Source organism: Symphodus melops (genome assembly GCF_947650265.1).
Source record: "Symphodus melops genome assembly, chromosome: 11".
Lineage (NCBI taxonomy): Eukaryota > Metazoa > Chordata > Actinopteri > Labriformes > Labridae > Symphodus > Symphodus melops.
The window spans coordinates 273,826-297,112 of NC_136701.1; the positions used below are offsets into that span (position 1 = coordinate 273,826).

Consider the following 23,287-nt stretch of genomic DNA (forward strand, 5'->3'; position numbering starts at 1 on the left):
ACTAACACACACTGAACATTACTAACACACACACTGAACATTACTAACACACACACTGAACATCACTAACACACACTGAACATTACTAACACACACACTGAACATTACTAACACACACACTGAACATTACTAACACACACACTGAACATTACTAACACACACTGAACATTACTAACACACACACTGAACATTACTAACACACACTGAACATTATTAACACACACTGAACATTACTAACACACACACTGAACATTACTAACACACACACTGAACATTACTAACATCTCTGAACATTCTACCAGCAGACAAAGCCATACATAAAGATACTTTCATCTCATCTGTAATCAGAGCAGCAGGATCTTGAGATCTTCACACTGTCCTTGTTAAACTCATCGTGGCAATGATTTTCACGAAGAACAATCTATCAGATTCAGTAATAAAATAAAATGTTTGCATGTGAAATATGATGCAATCAGAGTATCTCAAAACAGAAATGGCTGACCTCAACAGTCAACCATATTTTCTTAAAACCTTAGTTCAAAGTTTGATTTTTTAGAAAGATTTCTCGATGCAGTTTCTTCTGTCTCGTCCTTCACCTGGATGCTGAATGGGATGATAACAGTTAAGTCTCTGTGCTACAGCTGAGCACAGCTCATCTGTTCTTCAGAGGTTTACAGGGTGCTAGACATACAGGGGCCGAATCTGAGCTAAAATATAATCTTGTGGCACAAGGGTCCCTTTGAGTCTGGCTGAAATGAACACTGGATGCTGCTATCATTGAAGGACTGGGACAATTTTCAGTAACATATGGTGAAGAAAACGGCGTGCTCTCCGTGGACGTTTAATTAACATTAAGCTCCAAAATAAGTGGTCCCTCTGAGCTTCAGACCGTAACAATGACAGGGAATAAGATACTCTGAATCAGCTGTCATCATCACTGCTGCAGCCCGACATCACACCGATGAGCAATAAAAGAAACGTTCACAGGCCTCCCATGATCACTGGGCACCATTTCTACACTTTAAGAAATAGGGAGTTTCTAAAATGGCCCTGCAGTATTTCTTTCTGTACCTCCTGATTGCCTGTGATTCAATGTAATCCTTTCATTAAATATCAATTCTACTTTTTAAAATGCAGCATGGAACCAAACACTTTAAAAAAACATGTCTGCCTCCTTGTTCTGCCTGTTGATAAATGGTGTGTTTTAAATTTGCATTGTACTTTCTAGATGCTGACTGGGGGCCATCCTGAGCGCCTAACAAGAAAATACCAAACAGATGCTGAGATTTGGCTGACCCTGCACTCTATAAATAACAACACTGTGATGGGAATGGAGGCTATGTGTACCCTGCTTGTTAGAGTTGTATGATGAGCTTTACTTCTGTATGTTTTGGAACAAACTCACTAACTCCTGAATGAAATGTTCAGTATCTGCAGTGAACATGTGTCTCTGTTATGTCTTGTCTGGGTTTAGTTCATCTTGAATGTCGATGTAAATACTGTAACTGATGATCTTGCACCTCCAGTGTGGACACTTCCTGGTTTCTCCCTTCGTCCCTTTCCCCTTGATTGGTTAAGGTTTGCACTGTGTCACTGATTAGTTTGACTGATTTCACCTGTTCACTACTCATTTTAGACAGCGCTCACCTTTGGATCTCCAAATAGGGCGGTAGCATGGGTAAGGTGTTTTATAGGTATTATCTAGTCCACTTTAATTGATCTGAAGTACTTTATTTATCCTTATTTAATTCTGAAGGTAAAATCCAATTTAACTTGCTTATTGTTCTAATATTGTTTCATTTGTCTTGCAGCACTGTTAAACATCTCATGTTGACCCTTGTTAGGGTTAGAAACTGTATTAAAGGGACCTGAACCTGTATTAAATAAATCTGTTCCTGATACTGGAGTCTCCTCCTTCTGACCTGATGCCCCCGGTGAAAACCCCCTTTCCTAAGAACCCTTCAAAACTGATGTATCGTTAAAGAGACGCTCCAGGCGGACGCAGACCTCATGTCATCACAGTGTTGATGGTCAACATTACGCTCAACACTGTCACAGCACATACAGCTAAATGTGCTAACATCAGTACAAAATATAAATAGGGAAGGTCTATTCTCATTATTTTCCATCACTATTGTGGCCCCCATACCGTCGGATTACATAAAGCAGTTTGTTACAGAAAAGTATTAGTTTTGCCAGATGTGTGTTCAGTCCTCTGTTTCTAAAGCTAACTGTATCTGCTAAGCTAAACTCAGCCTCACATTATGAGCTGTACTGAACTACAGGATCTCTGGATGATTACTTTCACCACGCCATGACAAGGTGTTATTCTTCATAATGATACCCCCCCACACACACACACACACACACACACACACACACACACACACACACAGACACACACACACACACACAGACAGACAGACAGACAGACAGACAGACACACACACACACACACAGACACACACACACACACACACACACACAGACACACACACAGACACACACACACACAGACACACACACACACACACACAGACACACACACACACACACACACACACAGACAGACAGACAGACAGACAGACAGACACACACACACACACACACAGACACACACACACACACACACACACACAGACAGACAGACAGACAGACAGACAGACACACACACACACACACAGACACACACACACACACACACACACACAGACACACACACAGACACACACACACACAGACACACACACACACACACACACACAGACACACACACACACACACAGACACACACACAGACACACACACACACAGACACACACACACACAGACACACACACACACACACACACACACAGACACACACACACACACACACACACACACAGACACACACACAGACACACACACACACAGACACACACACACACACACACACACAGACACACACACACACACACAGACACACACACACACACACACACACACACACACACAGACACACACACACACAGACACACACACACACACACACAGACACACAGACACACACAGACACACACACACACACACACACACACAGACACACACACACACACAGACACACACACACACACACACACAGACACACACACACACACACAGACACACAGACACACACACACACAGACACACACACACACACACACACACAGACACACACACACACACACACACAGACACACACACACACACACACACACAGACACACACACACACACACACAGACACACACACACACACACACACACACACACACAGACACACACACACACACACACACACACAGACACACACACACACACACACAGACACACACACACACACAGACACACACACACACACACACAGACACACACACAGACACACAGACACACACACAGACACACACACAGACACACAGACACACACACACACACACAGACACACACACACACACACAGACACACAGACAGACACAGACACACACACAGACACACACACAGACACACACACACACACAGACACACACACAGACACACAGACACACACACACACACAGACACACACACAGACACACACACACACAGACACACAGACACACACACAGACACACACACACACACACAGACACACACACAGACACACACACACACACACACACACACACACACACACACACACACAGACACACACACAGACACACACACAGACACACACACACACACACACACACAGACACACACACACACACACACAGACACACACACACACACACACACACACACACACAGACACACACACACACACACACACACACACACACACACACAGACACACACACACACACACACACACACACACACACAGACACACACACACACACACACACACACACACACACACACACACACACAGACACACACACACACACACACACACACACACACACACAGACACACACACACACACACACACACACCTGGCCTCTGCACAGGGAAGCATCAGGGAATCCTTGTCTCAGACTTAAAGCACTGAAGCGATCAGACCTGTGAACACTTTGGTGTTTTAATATGAAAGTTTGACTCACTGGAGTATGTCTCCAGTATGTCTCCAGTATGTCTCCAGTATGTCTCCAGTATGTCTCCAGTGAGTGCTATGGGTCAAATTCTAAGATGACCTGAGCTGAGGAGACCACTCTCTCACTTACTCAGACACTCAGTCACTTTCCCTGCAGGGATATGAAGTAACAGCTATAAACACATTCAGTGTTTCGAAGTGCCAACTGCACAGGTGCTGCATGTTACAGTCTAATGTGCAGCCAAAACCCGCCTCCATGCCGCATGGACTTTCTTTGCATTTAACAGAGGGGGTACTCAAGGCAGTGATTTGCTTTCATTCTCCTACCAGGCAGCGCATGCAAAGGATTCTCCAACAAAAGCTATGCCTTCATGTAGAGGAGAACGGGGGTATGTGCTGCGTCTTCAGAGTGTCTCTTACCTCCAATGTTGGTGCGTTTGGTACAGCCGGCCTCCTCCGCCGGAGTTTCAAGTGGTCGTTTGCGGGAGTCTGGGTTATCCGCCTCCATGAGGGGCTGCTGCAGGCTTAGGAGGTTCGGATTTGAGTAGATCCCGTTATGGTCCACGGCTGCTCCGCCACCACCGGCCATCATCATCTTTTTTCCCACGGAGGTGATAGATTTGCCCTATTCCTCCTCTCTCTCCCTCTCTCTCTCTCTCTCTCTCTCTCTCACACACACACACACACACACACACACACACACACACACACACAGAGCCCTCCTCACCACATAGCCTGATAACGCGCTCCGCGAGATGGACGACAAGTTTTGGGGGGCTGGAAACGGTCTCAAAGGGATCAAAATGTCAGACAACACCGGGATCAGGGTCTCCTCTTTCCGCTCACTCACAGAGCTAAATATAAAAAGCCCATTGAGTGAATCGCTGTGATTCTCCGCGCTCAGCGTCGCTCCGGCAGCAGCTCCTCATTGTACAGCCTCGCGCCTCCAAAGAGAGGATCAGCCATTAAAACAAGTGCAACAGCTTCAGCAGAGGGAAGGAGAGGGAGGACAGCTTTCTTTCAGTCATCTCCGCGTCATGTCTCAGAGTCCTCAGTGTGCTCACAGCAGCTGTTGTTATTGTTCCTTTGTAGTGAAGAGCGCAGAGGACCACAGTGCCACTGACCGGCCGGAGACCAGGCCAACAAAAGATCCAGCTGAGGAGACCTGAGAGGACACAGCCTCCTTTTTCACTCCTCATTTTACCTTCAAACATTTCCCTCAATGTCTTTCACATTTCTCTTTGACTTTGCTTTATAAGGCTTTTTAAATAATTAGCTTATGGAAGCAATTATTAGAGGATTAAAGACAACGAAATGACTATAGTGCATTCAAGTAGAAGTTAAACTCTTTTTAACTGAAAGGTAATTGAATTATAAATTGGTATAAACCTTTAGTCATTTGTGCTTTTTATTAATATGACTATTACATTCCTGTCAAACAGCTAACTTTATATAAAAGTAATTAAGCGTCACTATTGAAACGTGTTTGTGTTCTTTTTATAAGATTATACTGCTTTAAGGGAGGTGATGCAATAATCTGACTTTACCTGATTCTCTATTCAGAGGGTTATATCCAGACATACACTGACTTACTGAGGTTGTTGTTTTCTTAAGATAAACGCCTCAGGTAAAGGTGAGTCAAGCTCAGGATCTACTCAAACATAAGTCACTACAATAAACAAGCCATTGTTGCACATTTTATTTCTTCCTTGGCACACACTACAGTACACACACTACAGTACACACACTACAGTACACACACTACAGTACACACACTACAGTACACACTACAGTACACACACTACAGTACACACACTACAGTACACACACTACAGTACACACACTACAGTACACACACTACAGTACACACACTACAGTACACACTACAGTACACACACTACAGTACACACACTACAGTACACACTACAGTACACACACTACAGTACACACACTACAGTACACACACTACAGTACACACTACAGTACACACACTACAGTACACACTACAGTACACACACTACAGTACACACACTACAGTACACACTACAGTACACACACTACAGTACACACTACAGTACACACTACAGTACACACACTACAGTACACACTACAGTACACACACTACAGTACACACTACAGTACACACACTACAGTACACACTACAGTACACACTACAGTACACACACTACAGTACACACACTACAGTACACACTACAGTACACACTACACTACACACACTACAGTACACACACTACAGTACACACACTACAGTACACACACTACAGTACACACTACAGTACACACTACACTACACACACTACAGTACACACACTACAGTACACACACTACAGTACACACACTACAGTACACACACTACAGACAGGGTGTGAATGAAAACGTGTTTTGGGCCAATATAAATAATCGCAGCTCAGTTGGTAGAGTTGTTATCTCTCAACCATTGAGAGAGGTTGAGAGTTGGAATCCCAGCTCCTGTAGCAACATGTCCTTGGGCTTGACACTTAACCCTGAAGCTCCTGCTGCTTCGGCGTATTAATGATTTAGTTACTTCTGATGGACTCTGCAGCAGCCTCTACCATCAGTGTGTGAATGGATGAGTTAATACTGATGTCCTCTTTACTCTGCAGCAGCCTCTACCATCAGTGTGTGAATGGATGAGTTAATACTGATGTCCTCTTTACTCTGCAGCAGCCTCTACCATCAGTGTGTGAATGTGTATGAATGGATGAGTTCATACTGATGGACTCTGCAGCAGCCTCTACCATCAGTGTGTGAATGTGTATGAATGGATGAGTTCATACTGATGGACTCTGCAGCAGCCTCTACCATCAGTGTGTGAATGTGTATGAATGGATGAGTTCATACTGATGGACTCTGCAGCAGCCTCTACCATCAGTGTCTGAATGGATGAGTTCATACTGATGGACTCTGCAGCAGCCTCTACCATCAGTGTGTTGAATTCTTCTCTGTCCTCGACTCCACCCACTGCCCTGTCTTTTGAATGGTCTCGCCATGTGCACACGAAGGGGGCGGGGTTTATACAGTAGACTGCAGCCAGTCAGCAGGTGGCTCTTCAGTCTATGGTAGAAACTGTTTTAAATGGCTCCTGTTGTTTGATGTTGGTGTTTTCTAACTTCATATTTTGGTGCAGCCTTTTTATTTAACAAGTGCTTTATAAATCTTCTCTTCTCAACTTTACCAAGAAAGTAGTCAACAAAAAGACACCTGTTAAACCAGTCTGTACTGGTTTACCAGTTAAACACTTCGACCACAGATTGAAATATCAAAACCATCATCCCGATCTGAAGAGAACCAGCAGAATCACAAACACCTGGTTCTGATCCGTTAGGCCGGCCTCATGTGAACACCGTTGTTCTTAATCGGATGTCAGTGGATCTTTCTCGGTCTCCTGCTCCGAGCTGGTCAGCGCTGACACCCTGCAGGCGAGCCGCTCCAGAACCAAACCAGCTGTGACGGTGAGCGAGTGCTGAAAGGACAAAAGAAGTGAACTCGTGTTTTCTTCAGCTCTGTGTTTATAAGACCAAACTAAAGTCATGAGCAGCAGATGATATCAAACATACGTCATTATTTCTGTGTGTTGAACAGGTGGAAGAACGACGTCATGTTAGTTCAGATGGAGTGAAACTCAGGCGTGTCAGATAACACACGCGTGTCTTTGTCTAAACGTGTGCTCATCATCACTCTCACTAGCTGCCATATAACGAGTCCTTCCAACAGCTACACTGATGCATTTATATTTGTTGGCCAGTGAAATGTTTTGCTTAAACTACAAGGCCGCCGCACGCCACTCTCCAGGTCGCTCTGCTCTCGACCACGCAGATGTAAACGAGCACACCTGGCATCTCACAGTCCGCCAGTGTTTAATACATAATGTGTCAGGTTAAAGTGGCATGTCGACCGAAGCTACGTGTGAAGCTCGGGAATGTCGATAGCTAGCAATGCTAACGTTAGCCACAATCAGCAAACACAATGAGATTGTTTCCTGTAAATACATTGTTTGCTTCCCGAGTGTTTCTGGCATTTAGTATGATTTACATTGAAGGACTTGGTCCGACTCTCAGAGCGCTCATTTCTCTGTACCTGTAAGATGTGCAGCCCCTTCAGTGTGAGGACAGCCAGCTCTCTCAGTCCGTCCCCCGTCAGGTCTAAGTAGATGATGGACAGCAGAGGACTCTTGAAGCTCCGCCTCCACAGGAGCTGAAACTGTCCGTCTCCTCTGCTCCCTGCCGGCTGGAACTTATAACAGAGGAGCTCCTGCATGAAGAGACGAAGACGAAGATGAAGCTCCATCGCCCAGTCGTTAGTCCCAAGTCGTCTCCACAGACGTCTCCTCAAACTCAAATGTCTCTAGAGGAACTCGCAGCACGATAGAAAAGTCACATTCTTCGTGGGCAAGCCCTGCATGCATTAACCTGACCCACAATCCTCTGCAGCACAACATCACATGACGTGAGGTGCTGTGTGTGTGGAAGGAAAGCTTTGTGACTCTGATGGAGGTATTCATGCGTCTCATCCTCTCAGGTTTGAATACAATGCTCCCTGCTGAGTGCGAAGGCTCGCCCGGCCTCACAGAGGACTGGAGGAGATCCTGGAGTACGGACTCACTCACAAGCAGTACCTGGAAGCCTGTTTCAGACCGGGCTTATTCTTTATGCATGACACTAAAATAAAACGTTTCTCCCCTGTGAGAGTCCTCCAACCTGAGCCTACTCAAACACTGCTGACCTCGTTCTTGGTGTTTTCATATGAGCTCACAGAGGCTACAACAATCAGCTCCAAAGAAAATACAGATAATAACATGTCATCAGATGTATTACCAGCAGCTGTTTCCTTTGACTTCTAGAATAATGCAGTAAGAGGAGCTCTGACCTGCCCGTACGTTCCCAACAGCACCTCCTTCTGCCCATCAAAATCCAGATCGATGACCAGAGCGCAGAGCACAGCGTCCCACTGATCGCTCTCTGAGAGGCACACGGGACACGCCAGACCTCGATCCTGCACGTCTCTGGGAAAACACACAAACACAGCGTACTGACAGCAGACACGGGTCTGAATCCAAGGACACCAAACAAAGGGTCATTCCCCCGTTGTCTCTGAAGACTCGTCTGGTTCTGACCTGTAGACCACAGCCGTCTCGATGGCACTTGTTACCAGAAGGTTGTAGCTCTTCAGCTCCACACCTTGAAAGAGAAAATACACAGACAATGAGTCATTAGTGCCACTGCATGTCCAAAGGAAGCTACATCTCACAGGGTCACCTACTGTTGTGTCTGCTGGACTGGCCTGGCTCGGTTTGGCAGCTCAGAGGGAACAGCAGCACTGAAGAGATCGGACTGTCAAACTGGAACCTCCAGCTCTGCAGAACCTCTGATCCATGAAACACAACAAATCCTGTGGTCATATTTTCTGCCAGCATCGATCCGGCCCGACGCCTTCGTCTCCCTTCATGAGCTCACGTCACTGTTCGGTCCCAGCTCGCCATGGACTGACAGGCGGCCAATCACAGGGCTGACTTACACACTGACAAACACATGCAAACTCCACACAGACAGGCCTCTGTTCACCCGAGGATTCGAACCAGCAACCTCCTTGCTGTGAGGGACAGCCAGCAGCACTGTGCAGCCCTGTACTTGATGGATGTAAATATAGTATGTGTGACTGTCCAAACACATGGTGGATTTAAATCTCTGTTCAGATGGAACAGCACGACCAGCCCGCTCTGGGTGTTCACTCTGTTCCTCACCTGCTCCAGTCTGGTCAACCAGAGCCAATCCAACGCAGCCGTTCTGACAGCCGAACGCAGAGAGTCGTCGACCGTTGGGTATACTCGACACGTCTAACCACAGCACACTGCAGAGAGGGAGGGACGTACCAAAACTACTGGTAAAGAAGCTGATACCAAGCAGACAAGTCCTGACGCTCAGACTGGATAACGCACAAAGAACCAAACATTGACTTCTTGCATAAAATAGAAAAGTAAAGAGACACTGAGACAGTCAAAGGATCAGGGCCAGGTCACAAACTTGCTCGGCAGTTCTTGTAGTTCAGGGAAGAGTCTCTCCACGGGCTGCTCTTCAAACTGGTGCAGGGAGGCGTTCTGTCAGAGAGAGTCAGGTACACATCCAAAGTCAGGACTCTCTTTACACATGGGAAAGGACACATGCAGAAAAGGAGCTACAGGTTGGACTTGAACCCGGCTACATGTCGCACTAACCTCTGGACTACCGGCACGCCTTCAAGCTTTGAACTGAATTCATACTCAGAGTTTCTTCAAAAGATCAAAATGAATATTCCTGAACATGGATGAAGGTGAGAGCAGGCTTGTGTTGTTGAAATCCTCAAACAACAATTTAAAGAGAATAAAAACTGATTGTGTCATCTGTTGATATATTTGTTGTTAACTGTACAATACTGTGAAATCATTTGGAATGATAACATTGCATACTCCTGTACAGAGGAAAGCTCAAACAGCACCAACAAAAAGCTGTAATAAAAACATAACACAAGACGAATGAAGACGAATCTGAAGAGACAGACAGATAGATGAGGAAAAGATTCATCCATTATCTCACTTTTCCCACCCGGGTCGCAGCGACCACCGGGGCGAGGGGCGGGATACTGGTCTGCATCGGTCAGTTCATCACATGTACCTGTAATCTATGTGTAATGTAACTGTAATGTAACTGTAATGTAAGTGTAATGTACCTGTAATGTAACTGTAAGGTACCTGTAATGTAACTGTAATGTAAGTGTAATGTAACTGTAATGTAACTGTAATGTAAGTGTAATGTAAGTGTAATGTAACTGTAATGTAAGTGTAATGTAACTGTAATGTACCTGTAATGTAAGTGTAATGTAACTGTAATGTAAGTGTAATGTAACTGTAAAGTAAGTGTAATGTAACTGTAATGTACCTGTAATGTAACTGTAATGTAAGTGTAATGTAAGTGTAATGTAACTGTAATGTACCTGTAATGTAACTGTAATGTAAGTGTAATGTAAGTGTAATGTAACTGTAATGTAAGTGTAATGTAACTGTAATGTACCTGTAATGTAAGTGTAATGTAACTGTAATGTAAGTGTAATGTAACTGTAATGTAACTGTAATGTAACTGTAATGTAAGTGTAATGTAACTGTAATGTAAGTGTAATGTACCTGTAATGTAAGTGTAATGTAAGTGTAATGTAACTGTAATGTACCTGTAATGTAAGTGTAATGTACCTGTAATGTAAGTGTAATGTACCTGTAATGTAAGTGTAATGTACCTGTAATGTAAGTGTAATGTACCTGTAATGTAAGTGTAATGTAACTGTAATGTACCTGTAATGTAACTGTAATGTAAGTGTAATGTACCTGTAATGTAAGTGTAATGTAAGTGTAATGTAAGTGTAATGTAACTGTAATGTAAGTGTAATGTAAGTGTAATGTAACTGTAATGTAAGTGTAATGTAACTGTAATGTAAGTGTAATGTAAGTGTAATGTAAGTGTAATGTAAGTGTAATGTACCTGTAATGTAAGTGTAATGTAACTGTAATGTAAGTGTAATGTAACTGTAATGTAAGTGTAATGTAACTGTAATGTACCTGTAATGTAAGTGTAATGTAACTGTAATGTAAGTGTAATGTAACTGTAATGTAACTGTAATGTAAGTGTAATGTAAGTGTAATGTAACTGTAATGTAACTGTAATGTACCTGTAATGTAACTGTAATGTACCTGTAATGTAACTGTAATGTAAGTGTAATGTACCTGTAATGTAACTGTAATGTAACTGTAATGTACCTGTAATGTAACTGTAATGTAACTGTAATGTACCTGTAATGTAAGTGTAATGTAAGTGTAATGTAAGTGTAATGTACCTGTAATGTAAGTGTAATGTAACTGTAATGTACCTGTAATGTACCTGTAATGTAAGTGTAATGTACCTGTAATGTACCTGTAATGTAACTGTAATGTACCTGTAATGTACCTGTAATGTAACTGTAATTTAACTTTAATGTAAGTGTAATGTACCTGTAATGTACCTGTCATGTAACTGTAATGTACCTGTAATGTACCTGTAATGTAAGTGTAATGTAAGTGTAATGTACCTGTAATGTACCTGTCATGTAACTGTAATGTACCTGTAATGTACCTGTAATGTACCTGTAATGTAACTGTAATTTAACTGTAATGTAAGTGTAATGTACCTGTAATGTAAGTGTAATGTAACTGTAATGTAAGTGTAATGTAACTGTAATGTACCTGTAATGTAACTGTAATGTACGTGTAATGTAAGTGTAATGTAACTGTAATGTAAGTGTAATGTAACTGTAATGTACCTGTAATGTAACTGTAATGTACCTGTAATGTAACTGTAATGTACCTGTAATGTAACTGTAATGTAAGTGTAATGTAAGTGTAATGTACCTGTAATGTAACTGTAATGTACCTGTAATGTAAGTGTAATGTACCTGTAATGTAAGTGTAATGTACCTGTAATGTAAGTGTAATGTAAGTGTAATGTACCTGTAATGTAAGTGTAATGTACCTGTAATGTACCTGTAATGTACCTGTAATGTAACTGTAATGTACCTGTAATGTAACTGTAATGTACCTGTAATGTAAGTGTAATGTAACTGTAATGTACCTGTAATGTAAGTGTAATGTACCTGTAATGTAAGTGTAATGTAACTGTAATGTACCTGTAATGTAAGTGTAATGTAACTGTAATGTAAGTGTAATGTACCTGTAATGTAAGTGTAATGTACCTGTAATGTAAGTGTAATGTAACTGTAATGTAACTGTAATGTAAGTGTAATGTACCTGTAATGCAAGTGTAATGTAACTGTAATGTAAGTGTAATGTAACTGTAATGTACCTGTAATGTAAGTGTAATGTAACTGTAATGTACCTGTAATGTAACTGTAATGTAACTGTAATGTAAGTGTAATGTACCTGTAATGTACCTGTAATGTAAGTGTAATGTAACTGTAATGTACCTGTAATGTAAGTGTAATGTAAGTGTAATGTAACTGTAATGTACCTGTAATGTAAGTGTAATGTAACTGTAATGTACCTGTAATGTAAGTGTAATGTAACTGTAATGTACCTGTAATGTAAGTGTAATGTAACTGTAATGTACCTGTAATGTAACTGTAATGTAACTGTAATGTAAGTGTAATGTACCTGTAATGTACCTGTAATGTAAGTGTAATGTAACTGTAATGTACCTGTAATGTAAGTGTAATGTAAGTGTAATGTAACTGTAATGTACCTGTAATGTAAGTGTAATGTAACTGTAATGTACCTGTAATGTACCTGTAATGTAACTGTAATGTACCTGTAATGTAAGTGTAATGTAAGTGTAATGTACCTGTAATGTAACTGTAATGTAAGTGTAATGTAAGTGTAATGTACCTGTAATGTAACTGTAATGTAAGTGTAATGTAACTGTAATATACCTGTAATGTAACTGTAATGTAACTGTAATTTAACTGTAATGTACCTGTAATCTATGTGTGATGTAACTGTAATGTACCTGTAATGTAACTGTAATGTACCTGTAATGTAACTGTAATGTACCTATAATGTACCTGTAATGTACCTGTAATGTAAGTGTAATGTACCTGTAATGTACCTGTAATGTACCTGTAATGTAAGTGTAATGTAAGTGTAATGTACCTGTAATGTAAGTGTAATGTACCTGTAATGTACCTGTAATGTAACTGTAATGTACCTGTAATGTACCTGTAATGTAACTGTAATGTACCTGTAATGTAAGTGTAATGTACCTGTAATGTAAGTGTAATGTAACTGTAATGTACCTGTAATGTAAGTGTAATGTAACTGTAATGTACCTGTAATGTAACTGTAATGTAACTGTAATGTAAGTGTAATGTACCTGTAATGTACCTGTAATGTAAGTGTAATGTAACTGTAATGTACCTGTAATGTAAGTGTAATGTAAGTGTAATGTAACTGTAATGTACCTGTAATGTAAGTGTAATGTAACTGTAATGTACCTGTAATGTAAGTGTAATGTAACTGTAATGTACCTGTAATGTAAGTGTAATGTAACTGTAATGTACCTGTAATGTAACTGTAATGTAACTGTAATGTAAGTGTAATGTACCTGTAATGTACCTGTAATGTAAGTGTAATGTAACTGTAATGTACCTGTAATGTAAGTGTAATGTAAGTGTAATGTAACTGTAATGTACCTGTAATGTAAGTGTAATGTAACTGTAATGTACCTGTAATGTACCTGTAATGTAACTGTAATGTACCTGTAATGTAAGTGTAATGTAAGTGTAATGTACCTGTAATGTAACTGTAATGTAAGTGTAATGTAAGTGTAATGTACCTGTAATGTAACTGTAATGTAAGTGTAATGTAACTGTAATGTACCTGTAATGTAAGTGTAATGTAACTGTAATTTAACTGTAATGTACCTGTAATCTATGTGTAATGTAACTGTAATGTACCTGTAATGTAACTGTAATGTACCTGTAATGTAACTGTAATGTACCTATAATGTACCTGTAATGTACCTGTAATGTAAGTGTAATGTACCTGTAATGTACCTGTAATGTACCTGTAATGTAAGAGTAATGTAAGTGTAATGTACCTGTAATGTAAGTGTAATGTACCTGTAATGTACCTGTAATGTAACTGTAATGTACCTGTAATGTACCTGTAATGTAACTGTAATGTACCTGTAATGTAAGTGTAATGTACCTGTAATGTAAGTGTAATGTAACTGTAATGTACCTGTAATGTAAGTGTAATGTAACTGTAATGTAAGTGTAATGTACCTGTAATGTAAGTGTAATGTAACTGTAATGTACCTGTAATGTAAGTGTAATGTAAGTGTAATGTACCTGTAATGTAACTGTAATGTACCTGTAATGTAACTGTAATGTAACTGTAATGTAAGTGTAATGTACCTGTAATGTACCTGTAATGTAAGTGTAATGTAACTGTAATGTACCTGTAATGTAAGTGTAATGTAACTGTAATGTACCTGTAATGTATCTGTAATGTAAGTGTAATGTAACTGTAATGTACCTGTAATGTACCTGTAATGTAAGTGTAATGTACCTGTAATGTAAGTGTAATGTAACTGTAATGTACCTGTAATGTAACTGTAATGTACCTGTAATTTAACTGTAATGTAAGTGTAATGTACCTGTAATGTAAGTGTAATGTAACTGTAATGTACCTGTAATGTAACTGTAATGTACCTGTAATGTAAGTGTAATGTAACTGTAATTTAACTGTAATGTACCTGTAATCTATGTGTAATGTAAATGTAATGTAACTGTAATGTAACTGTAATGTAAGTGTAATGTACCTGTAATGTAAGTGTAATGTAAGTGTAATGTAACTGTAATGTAAGTGTAATGTACCTGTAATGTAACTGTAATGTAACTGTAATGTACCTGTAATGTACCTGTAATGTAAGTGTAATGTACCTGTAATGTAACTGTAATGTAAGTGTAATGTAACTGTAATGTACCTGTAATGTACCTGTAATGTAACTGTAATGTAACTGTAATGTACCTGTAATGTACCTGTAATGTAAGTGTAATGTACCTGTAATGTAACTGTAATGTAAGTGTAATGTACCTGTAATGTACCTGTAATGTAACTGTAATGTACCTGTAATGTAAGTGTAATTTAACTGTAATGTAACTGTAATGTAAGTGTAATGTACCTGTAATGTACCTGTAATGTAAATGTAATGTAAGTGTAATGTACCTGTAATGTACCTGTAATGTAAGTGTAATGTAACTGTAATGTACCTGTAATGTAAGTGTAATGTAAGTGTAATGTACCTGTAATGTACTTGTAATGTACGTGTAATGTAAGTGTAATGTAACTGTAATGTAAGTGTAATGTAAGTGTAATGTACCTGTAATGTACCTGTAATGTAACTGTAATGTAAGTGTAATGTAAGTGTAATGTAACTGTAATGTACCTGTAATCTATGTGTAATGTACCTGTAATGTAACTGTAATGTACCTGTAATCTATGTGTAATGTAACTGTAATGTAACTGTAATGTACCTGTAATCTATGTGTAATGTAAGTGTAATGTAAGTGTAATGTAACTGTAATGTAACTGTAATGTAAGTGTAATGTACCTGTAATGTACCTGTAATGTAAGTGTAATGTAACTGTAATGTCACTGTAATGTAACTGTAATGTAACTGTAATGTAAGTGTAATGTACCTGTAATGTAAGTGTAATGTAACTGTAATGTACCTGTAATGTAAGTGTAATGTAAGTGTAATGTAACTGTAATGTCACTGTAATGTAACTGTAATGTACCTGTAATGTAAGTGTAATGTAACTGTAATGTACCTGTAATGTAAGTGTAATGTAACTGTAATGTACCTGTAATGTAACTGTAATGTCAGTGTAATGTAAGTGTAATGTAAGTGTAATGTACCTGTAATGTAACTGTAATGTAACTGTAATGTAAGTGTAATGTACCTGTAATGTAAGTGTAATGTACCTGTAATGTACCTGTAATGTAACTGTAATGTAACTGTAATGTCAGTGTAATGTAAGTGTAATGTACCTGTAATGTAACTGTAATGTAACTGTAATGTACCTGTAATGTACCTGTAATGTACCTGTAATGTAAGTGTAATGTACCTGTAATGTACCTGTAATGTAACTGTAATGTAACTGTAATGTCAGTGTAATGTAAGTGTAATGTAAGTGTCATGTAACTGTAATGTACCTGTAATGTACCTGTAATGTACCTGTAATGTAAGTGTAATGTAAGTGTCATGTAACTGTAATGTACCTGTAATGTACCTGTAATGTAACTGTAATGTAAGTGTAATGTACCTGTAATGTAAGTGTAATGTAACTGTAATGTACCTGTAATGTACCTGTAATGTACCTGTAATGTAAGTGTAATGTAACTGTAATGTACCTGTAATGTAAGTGTAATGTAACTGTAATGTACCTGTAATGTACCTGTAATGTACCTGTAATGTAAGTGTAATGTACCTGTAATGTACCTGTAATGTACCTGTAATGTAACTGTAATGTCAGTGTAATGTAAGTGTAATGTACCTGTAATGTAACTGTAATGTACCTGTAATGTACCTGTAATGTAACTGTAATGTCAGTGTAATGTAAGTGTAATGTAAGTGTAATGTAACTGTAATGTACCTGTAATGTAACTGTAATGTGGATCTGGACCACCGTGCACGGGGGGAACATGCAGACTCCACACAGACAGGGATTCAAACCAGGACCGTGTTAACCACTGGACCACCGTGCATGGGGGGAACATGCAGACTCCACACAGACAGGGATTCAAACCAGGACCGTGTTAACCACTGGACCACCGTGCACGGGGGGAACATGCAGACTGCACACAGACAGGGATTCAAACCAGGACCGTGTTAACCACTGGATCACCGTGCACGGGGGGAACATGCAGACTGCACACAGACAGGGATTCAAACCAGGACCGTGTTAACCACTGGACCACCGTGCACGGGGGGAACATGCAGACTCCACACAGACAGGGATTCAAACCAGGACCGTGTTAACCACTGGACCACCGTGCACGGGGGGAACATGCAGACTGCACACAGACAGGGATTCAAACCAGGACCGTGTTAACCACTGGATCACCGTGCACGGGGGGAACATGCAGACTCCACACAGACAGGGATTCAAAGCAGGAAGAGGGGAAAAGATGAAGTTTAATATTCAAACACATCTGACCTCCTTGTACAGGTGGATCCTCTGGTCGTGTCCACTGAGCAGAAATACTGTCTCCCTGCCTCCACCGTCACACTGAACTCTGACAGAGAGAGAACATCATATTCACACTATGTCTGATTAAACACTGTTCAGGAACGTGTGTGTGTGTGTTATACTGCAGTCAGACTGTTTAACTGTAGTCAGCTAACAGCTAAGACAGAACTCTGTCCCACTGAAACAATGATGTCATCACTCTAACTCTGAACACCTGCTGCTCACTGATTGGTTGACATTCAGCTTTGATCTGCCAGAACATTCCATCAATGTATTTGAATGGGCTCGCAAAACCTCTAATATCTTGTAAACTAAACATGGTATCACAGATCCGTTTGGACTGTGAGCAACAGCACAAATAGGCACACGTTTTGGGGGCGCTGGTGGCGCAGCGGCAGTGCGCGCGTCCCCATGTATTGAGGCTCAGTCCTCACGCGGGCGGCCCGGGTTCGCGTCCGGCCTGTGGCTCCTTTCCCCGCATGTCTCTCCCCACTCTCTCTCCCTGATTTCCGCCTCTATCCACTTTCCGATAAAAGGCCAAAAACAAAAAATATTTAAAAAATAGGAGCACGTTTTGATGTATTTTATTTTCATCTAACATTCAGACTGGGACCACAGTCGCAATTTTAAAACATGAGTGAAAACTGTGAAATTCTGGAGGTCAGTTAGAGTGAGAGCCCAATGTGTGTGTATGTGGTGACTGTCAAACAAATGTCTCCCCTGGGTGACTGGAACATTTTATGTTTTTATTTTTTGCTTTATGAGTGAGAGGACACTCAGAGCTTTCTTTTGATGTGTTTTGTTTGTATGTGCGAGCAACAATGACTTCAGTATGGCGATTTACAAATATGTCTCCAAAACTGAACTTTTTGGCAGTTACACTCCAGGATTTGAATTTTTGCCATCTGCTTTGAATGGAGCACATTTTGGGCAAACGGTCGTGACATCATAATAAACCGACCGCGGTGTAGTTAGCTTGTAGCATAACGTTAGCTTTTTATTTCTCTGGGCTGCATTAACTCTTCAAACTTCATTTAAATGATGTTTATCTGTAAAGATTATCCCACGTCATTACTACACCAGTCTATTCAACAAGAGAGCCTCATTTTGTGACATCACAGTGTCTTGGCTGACTTCTTACACACAGCCTATGTTGGGAACTTATTTTCATGAAGCTTTGGCCGAGCATCTATGATGAAGATCAGTGTAAATGTTCAACACGTTCATGAATAAAAAGGATGTTCACATTAAACACAAACATTTTACAACTCAGAAACTCCTTTTTCCGACGCGTCTGACAACACGTGAATGCACCATAAATCCTCTACTTCAGTGGGAGTGACCTGCGGTACTGTGCATTCTGGGAGTTGTTTGCTTTTATCCACGAGCCAAAAAGACAAGTTCAACCTTTTCTCGGTCAACAAGGCTCCAACTTCAAAAAAGGATTCCTCATTTCTACGACATATATAACCCAATGAGAATACAGATTCATGTTTCCACAGGTGAAGGATCCCTTTAAGCTTTCTAACCTGAAGCTGAAGCTCAGTTGAGTACTCACTCTGTGTGATAGAGCTGGAAGGGTGTGAACTGCAGCTCCAGGTTGAGGCAGCTCTCTGTTCAGAGACACAATCATACATGTGTTTAAACAGAACTGCAGGAGTTTACGCTTACATCACCAGCTGAGGCAGAAGTGAAGTCTTACTGGTGGCTCTTTATTGGAGTGAAGTCCTTCATAAGATCAGGTGGAGGGTTTTAAAAGGTGGGCTAACTTGGAGGATGAGCAGAACCTCCTTTAACCGGCTGTTTGGCGTCCGTGGCAGCTGACATCACTTAATCATTTCTATCACCTGATCATATTGCTTTGTCACAGTTTGGATTTTGGACGTCACGCTTCACTAGTTTAGATGAACGTCCATTGTAACGTGTGTTCAGTATCCACTCTGCACCCAAACTCAAGACAGAACTTACACGCAGCTGGTCCAAGAGGCCCCAGAACTTGAATTCACTCACGTGCGATGGACTCCAGGTTGAACTCTGAGCCCGGCTCATAGTCACAGTAGATATTCAGGAACGGTGTTGCTTTGTCTCCAGAGTCCTGCAAGAGTTCAGACACAGTTAACAATCTGTCAATCAATCAAAGAACTTGGAGGTGCACACATGAGCAGAGAAAGATAAAGACCTTTACAAACGTGATGCCCACCACCAGGCCTCTATTGGGGGGAGACTTGTTGAAGGAATCGATCGAAACTATTTCTGCATCAACTAGAGAAAGAAGACACGAGAAACATTTGAAGCATTCTTCAATACTTTGATGAATCGCCCCATGAATTATTGTTGTTCTTTTATTTAGAAGAGAAATAGATCATTGTTAGTAATAACAGCACTGTGTTTGTGTGATATAAAAAGTGACAAAAACTGTGCGCAAATATTACCAGAATACAAGGAATTACGCAAATAGCACAACCGACATGGAGCAGCATTTAATGGACAGCACAATGAGAAATTCGAATCACCTCCCTTTAATGAGCAAAAACATTAAACGAACAAAACCAGCAGGTTAGCAGCTCCTGAAGGAATCTGTTTCATCGTCTGTCCAAAGCCTCAGTTTGTTAAATACATCCTGAGGATCGTATCGTGACCCAACATCGTCAATCATATCGTGACCCAACATCGTCAATCGTATCGTGACCCAACATTGTCACTCGTATCGTGACCCAACATCGTCACTCGTATCGTGACCCAACATCATCAATCATATTGTGACCCAACATCATCAATCATATTGTGACCCAACATCGTCAATCGTATCGTGACCCAACATCGTCACTCGTATCGTGACCCAACATCATCAATCATATTGTGACCCAACATCGTCAATCGTATCGTGACCCAACATCGTCACTCGTATCGTGACCCAACATCATCAATCATATTGTGACCCAACATCGTCAATCATATCGTGACCCAACATCGTCAATCATATCGTGACCCAACATCGTCAATCATATCGTGACCCAACATCGTGAATCATATCGTGACCCAACATCATCAATCATATTGTGACCCAACATCGTCAATCATATCATGACCCAACATCATCAATCATATCGTGACCCAACATCGTCAATCATATCATGACCCAACATCGTGAATCATATCATGACCCAACATCGTCAATCATATCGTGACCCAACATCGTGAATCATATCATGACCCAACATCGTGAATCATATCATGACCCAACATCGTCAATCATATCGTGACCCAACATCGTCACTCGTATCGTGACCCAACATCGTCAATCATATCGTGACCCAACATCATCAATCATATCGTGACCCAACATCGTGAATCATATCGTGACCCAACATCATCAATCATATTGTGACCCAACATCATCAATCATATCGTGACCCAACATCGTGAATCATATCGTGACCCAACATCGTCACTCGTATCGTGACCCAACATCATCAATCGTATCGTGACCCAACATCGTCAATCATATCGTGACCCAACATCGTCAATCATATCGTGACCCAACATCGTGAATCATATCGTGACCCAACATCGTGAATCATATCGTGACCCAACATCGTGAATCATATCGTGACCCAACATCATCAATCATATCGTGACCCAACATCATCAATCATATCGTGACCCAACATCATCAATCATATCGTGACCCAACATCATCAATCATATTGTGACCCAACATCATCAATCATATCGTGACCCAACATCGTGAATCATATCGTGACCCAACATCATCAATCATATCGTGACCCAACATCATCAATCATATCGTGACCCAACATCATCAATCATATCGTGACCCAACATCATCAATCATATCGTGACCCAACATCGTGACCCAACATCGTGAATCATATCGTGACCCAACATCGTGAATCATATCGTGACCCAACATCGTGACCCAACATCGTGAATCATATCGTGACCCAACATCGTGAATCATATCGTGACCGAACATCGTGAATCATATCGTGACCCAACATCATCAATCATATCGTGACCCAACATCATCAATCATATCGTGACCCAACATCGTGAATCATATCGTGACCCAACATCGTGAATCATATTGTGAGTTCAGTGAATTGGTCCCTTACATACTGCATGAGCCTGTTTCCTTTAACCCTACAGAATGTGTAATTACAAAGCAACTCCTCTAGGTAGTTGTGAGTATCTGCAGAGGGTATGACTACCTGGGATGAGTACCTGGGATGAGTACCTGGGATGAGTACCTGGGATGACTACCTGGGATGAGTACCTGGGATGACTACCTGGGATGAGTACCTGGGATGACTACCTGGGATGACTACCTGGGATGACTACCTGGGATGAGTACCTGGGATGAGTACCTGGGATGACTACCTGGGATGACTACCTGGGATGACTACCTGGGATGAGTACCTGGGATGACTACCTGGGATGACTACCTGGGATGAGTACCTGGGATGACTACCTGGGATGACTACCTGGGATGACTACCTGGGATGAGTACCTGGGATGACTACCTGGGATGAGTACCTGGGATGACTACCTGGGATGAGTACCTGGTATGAGTACCTGGGATGAGTACCTGGGATGAGTACCTGGGATGAGTACCTGGGATGACTACCTGGGATGACTACCTGGGATGAGTACCTGGGATGTAGGTGAACTGCACCTCCTTGGCCACAGGTCTGGTCTTGTGCTGCAGCTCGTGGTACCGGAAACAAACTACCTTCCCTTTGAGAGTTGCCGCTAACAGCTCGTGCTCTCCTGCCTGACACAGTCCGTAAATGTTACTCTGCGACGGGAAGCGACTGAAGCTGTCCTCCACCAAGGGAAACATCTCTCCGAGCATCCTCCACACACTCTAACTTTAACTGAATCTAACTAATCCTAACGTTAACTAACACTAACTCACGCTAACACACGGTAGATTATTAGAAGCCTAACTCACTGTAGATTGTTCTCAGAACAGCTCGTGTCTTTTCTATTTAAAGCTGTCTGCTCACATTAAAGTTCTATGTTTTAAATAAAAGTATTGTGAGCGGTCAGTTAGTAGAAACACTAATTTATCTAACTTAACGTTGTCAGAGAAATCTTTAAAGTGCTCACTGCTCTTCAGACGCTTTGTAAATAAGAAACTTCCGGGTTTGGGTCGAGATGCATTTAAGGCTGTCGGATTTCTCTCTTTATTATTGAACGCTCTAAAAGGATCGAAGGAACTTTTGACGTCAAACTTCAAATTGATGCGAGCAGTTTCTTTATAAGCACGTGTCCTTTGCTGTTTCTGAAGTTTGTATAACTTGAAATAAATATTATTTTCTGTTGAATAAACATTTCAAAATCCCACAAACGAAAC

At 41.2% G+C, this 23,287-nt stretch overlaps 3 protein-coding genes across 3 annotated transcripts in view; 1 reads left to right on the forward strand and 2 right to left on the reverse strand.

Annotated features, from left to right (window-relative positions):
* The window catches only part of LOC306832128 (RNA-binding protein Nova-1-like), a 33,161-nt gene extending 28,147 nt beyond the window's left edge, over positions 1-5,014 (reverse strand). Inside the window, exon 1 of the mRNA XM_079356566.1 lies at positions 4,519-5,014. Within this exon, the coding sequence (XP_079212692.1) occupies positions 4,519-4,693 (175 nt within the window). The 5' untranslated portion in view covers positions 4,694-5,014. The remainder of the gene's footprint in view (positions 1-4,518) is intronic.
* The window catches only part of LOC306832121 (uncharacterized protein), a 250,674-nt gene that overhangs the window by 154,781 nt on the left and 72,606 nt on the right, over positions 1-23,287 (forward strand). The gene's annotated exons all lie outside the window — the stretch shown is intronic.
* Positions 7,449-22,842, reverse strand: kptn (kaptin (actin binding protein)). The gene is made up of 12 exons (XM_079356571.1): positions 22,582-22,842; positions 20,087-20,169; positions 19,918-20,002; positions 19,466-19,520; positions 17,875-17,953; positions 10,161-10,234; positions 9,881-9,987; positions 9,400-9,504; positions 9,254-9,317; positions 9,007-9,142; positions 8,218-8,391; positions 7,449-7,603 (listed from the first exon to the last, which is right to left on the reverse strand). The coding sequence occupies exons 1-12, from the start codon at positions 22,781-22,783 to the stop codon at positions 7,493-7,495; spliced, it is 1,275 nt and encodes a 424-aa protein (XP_079212697.1). The 5' UTR covers positions 22,784-22,842; the 3' UTR covers positions 7,449-7,492.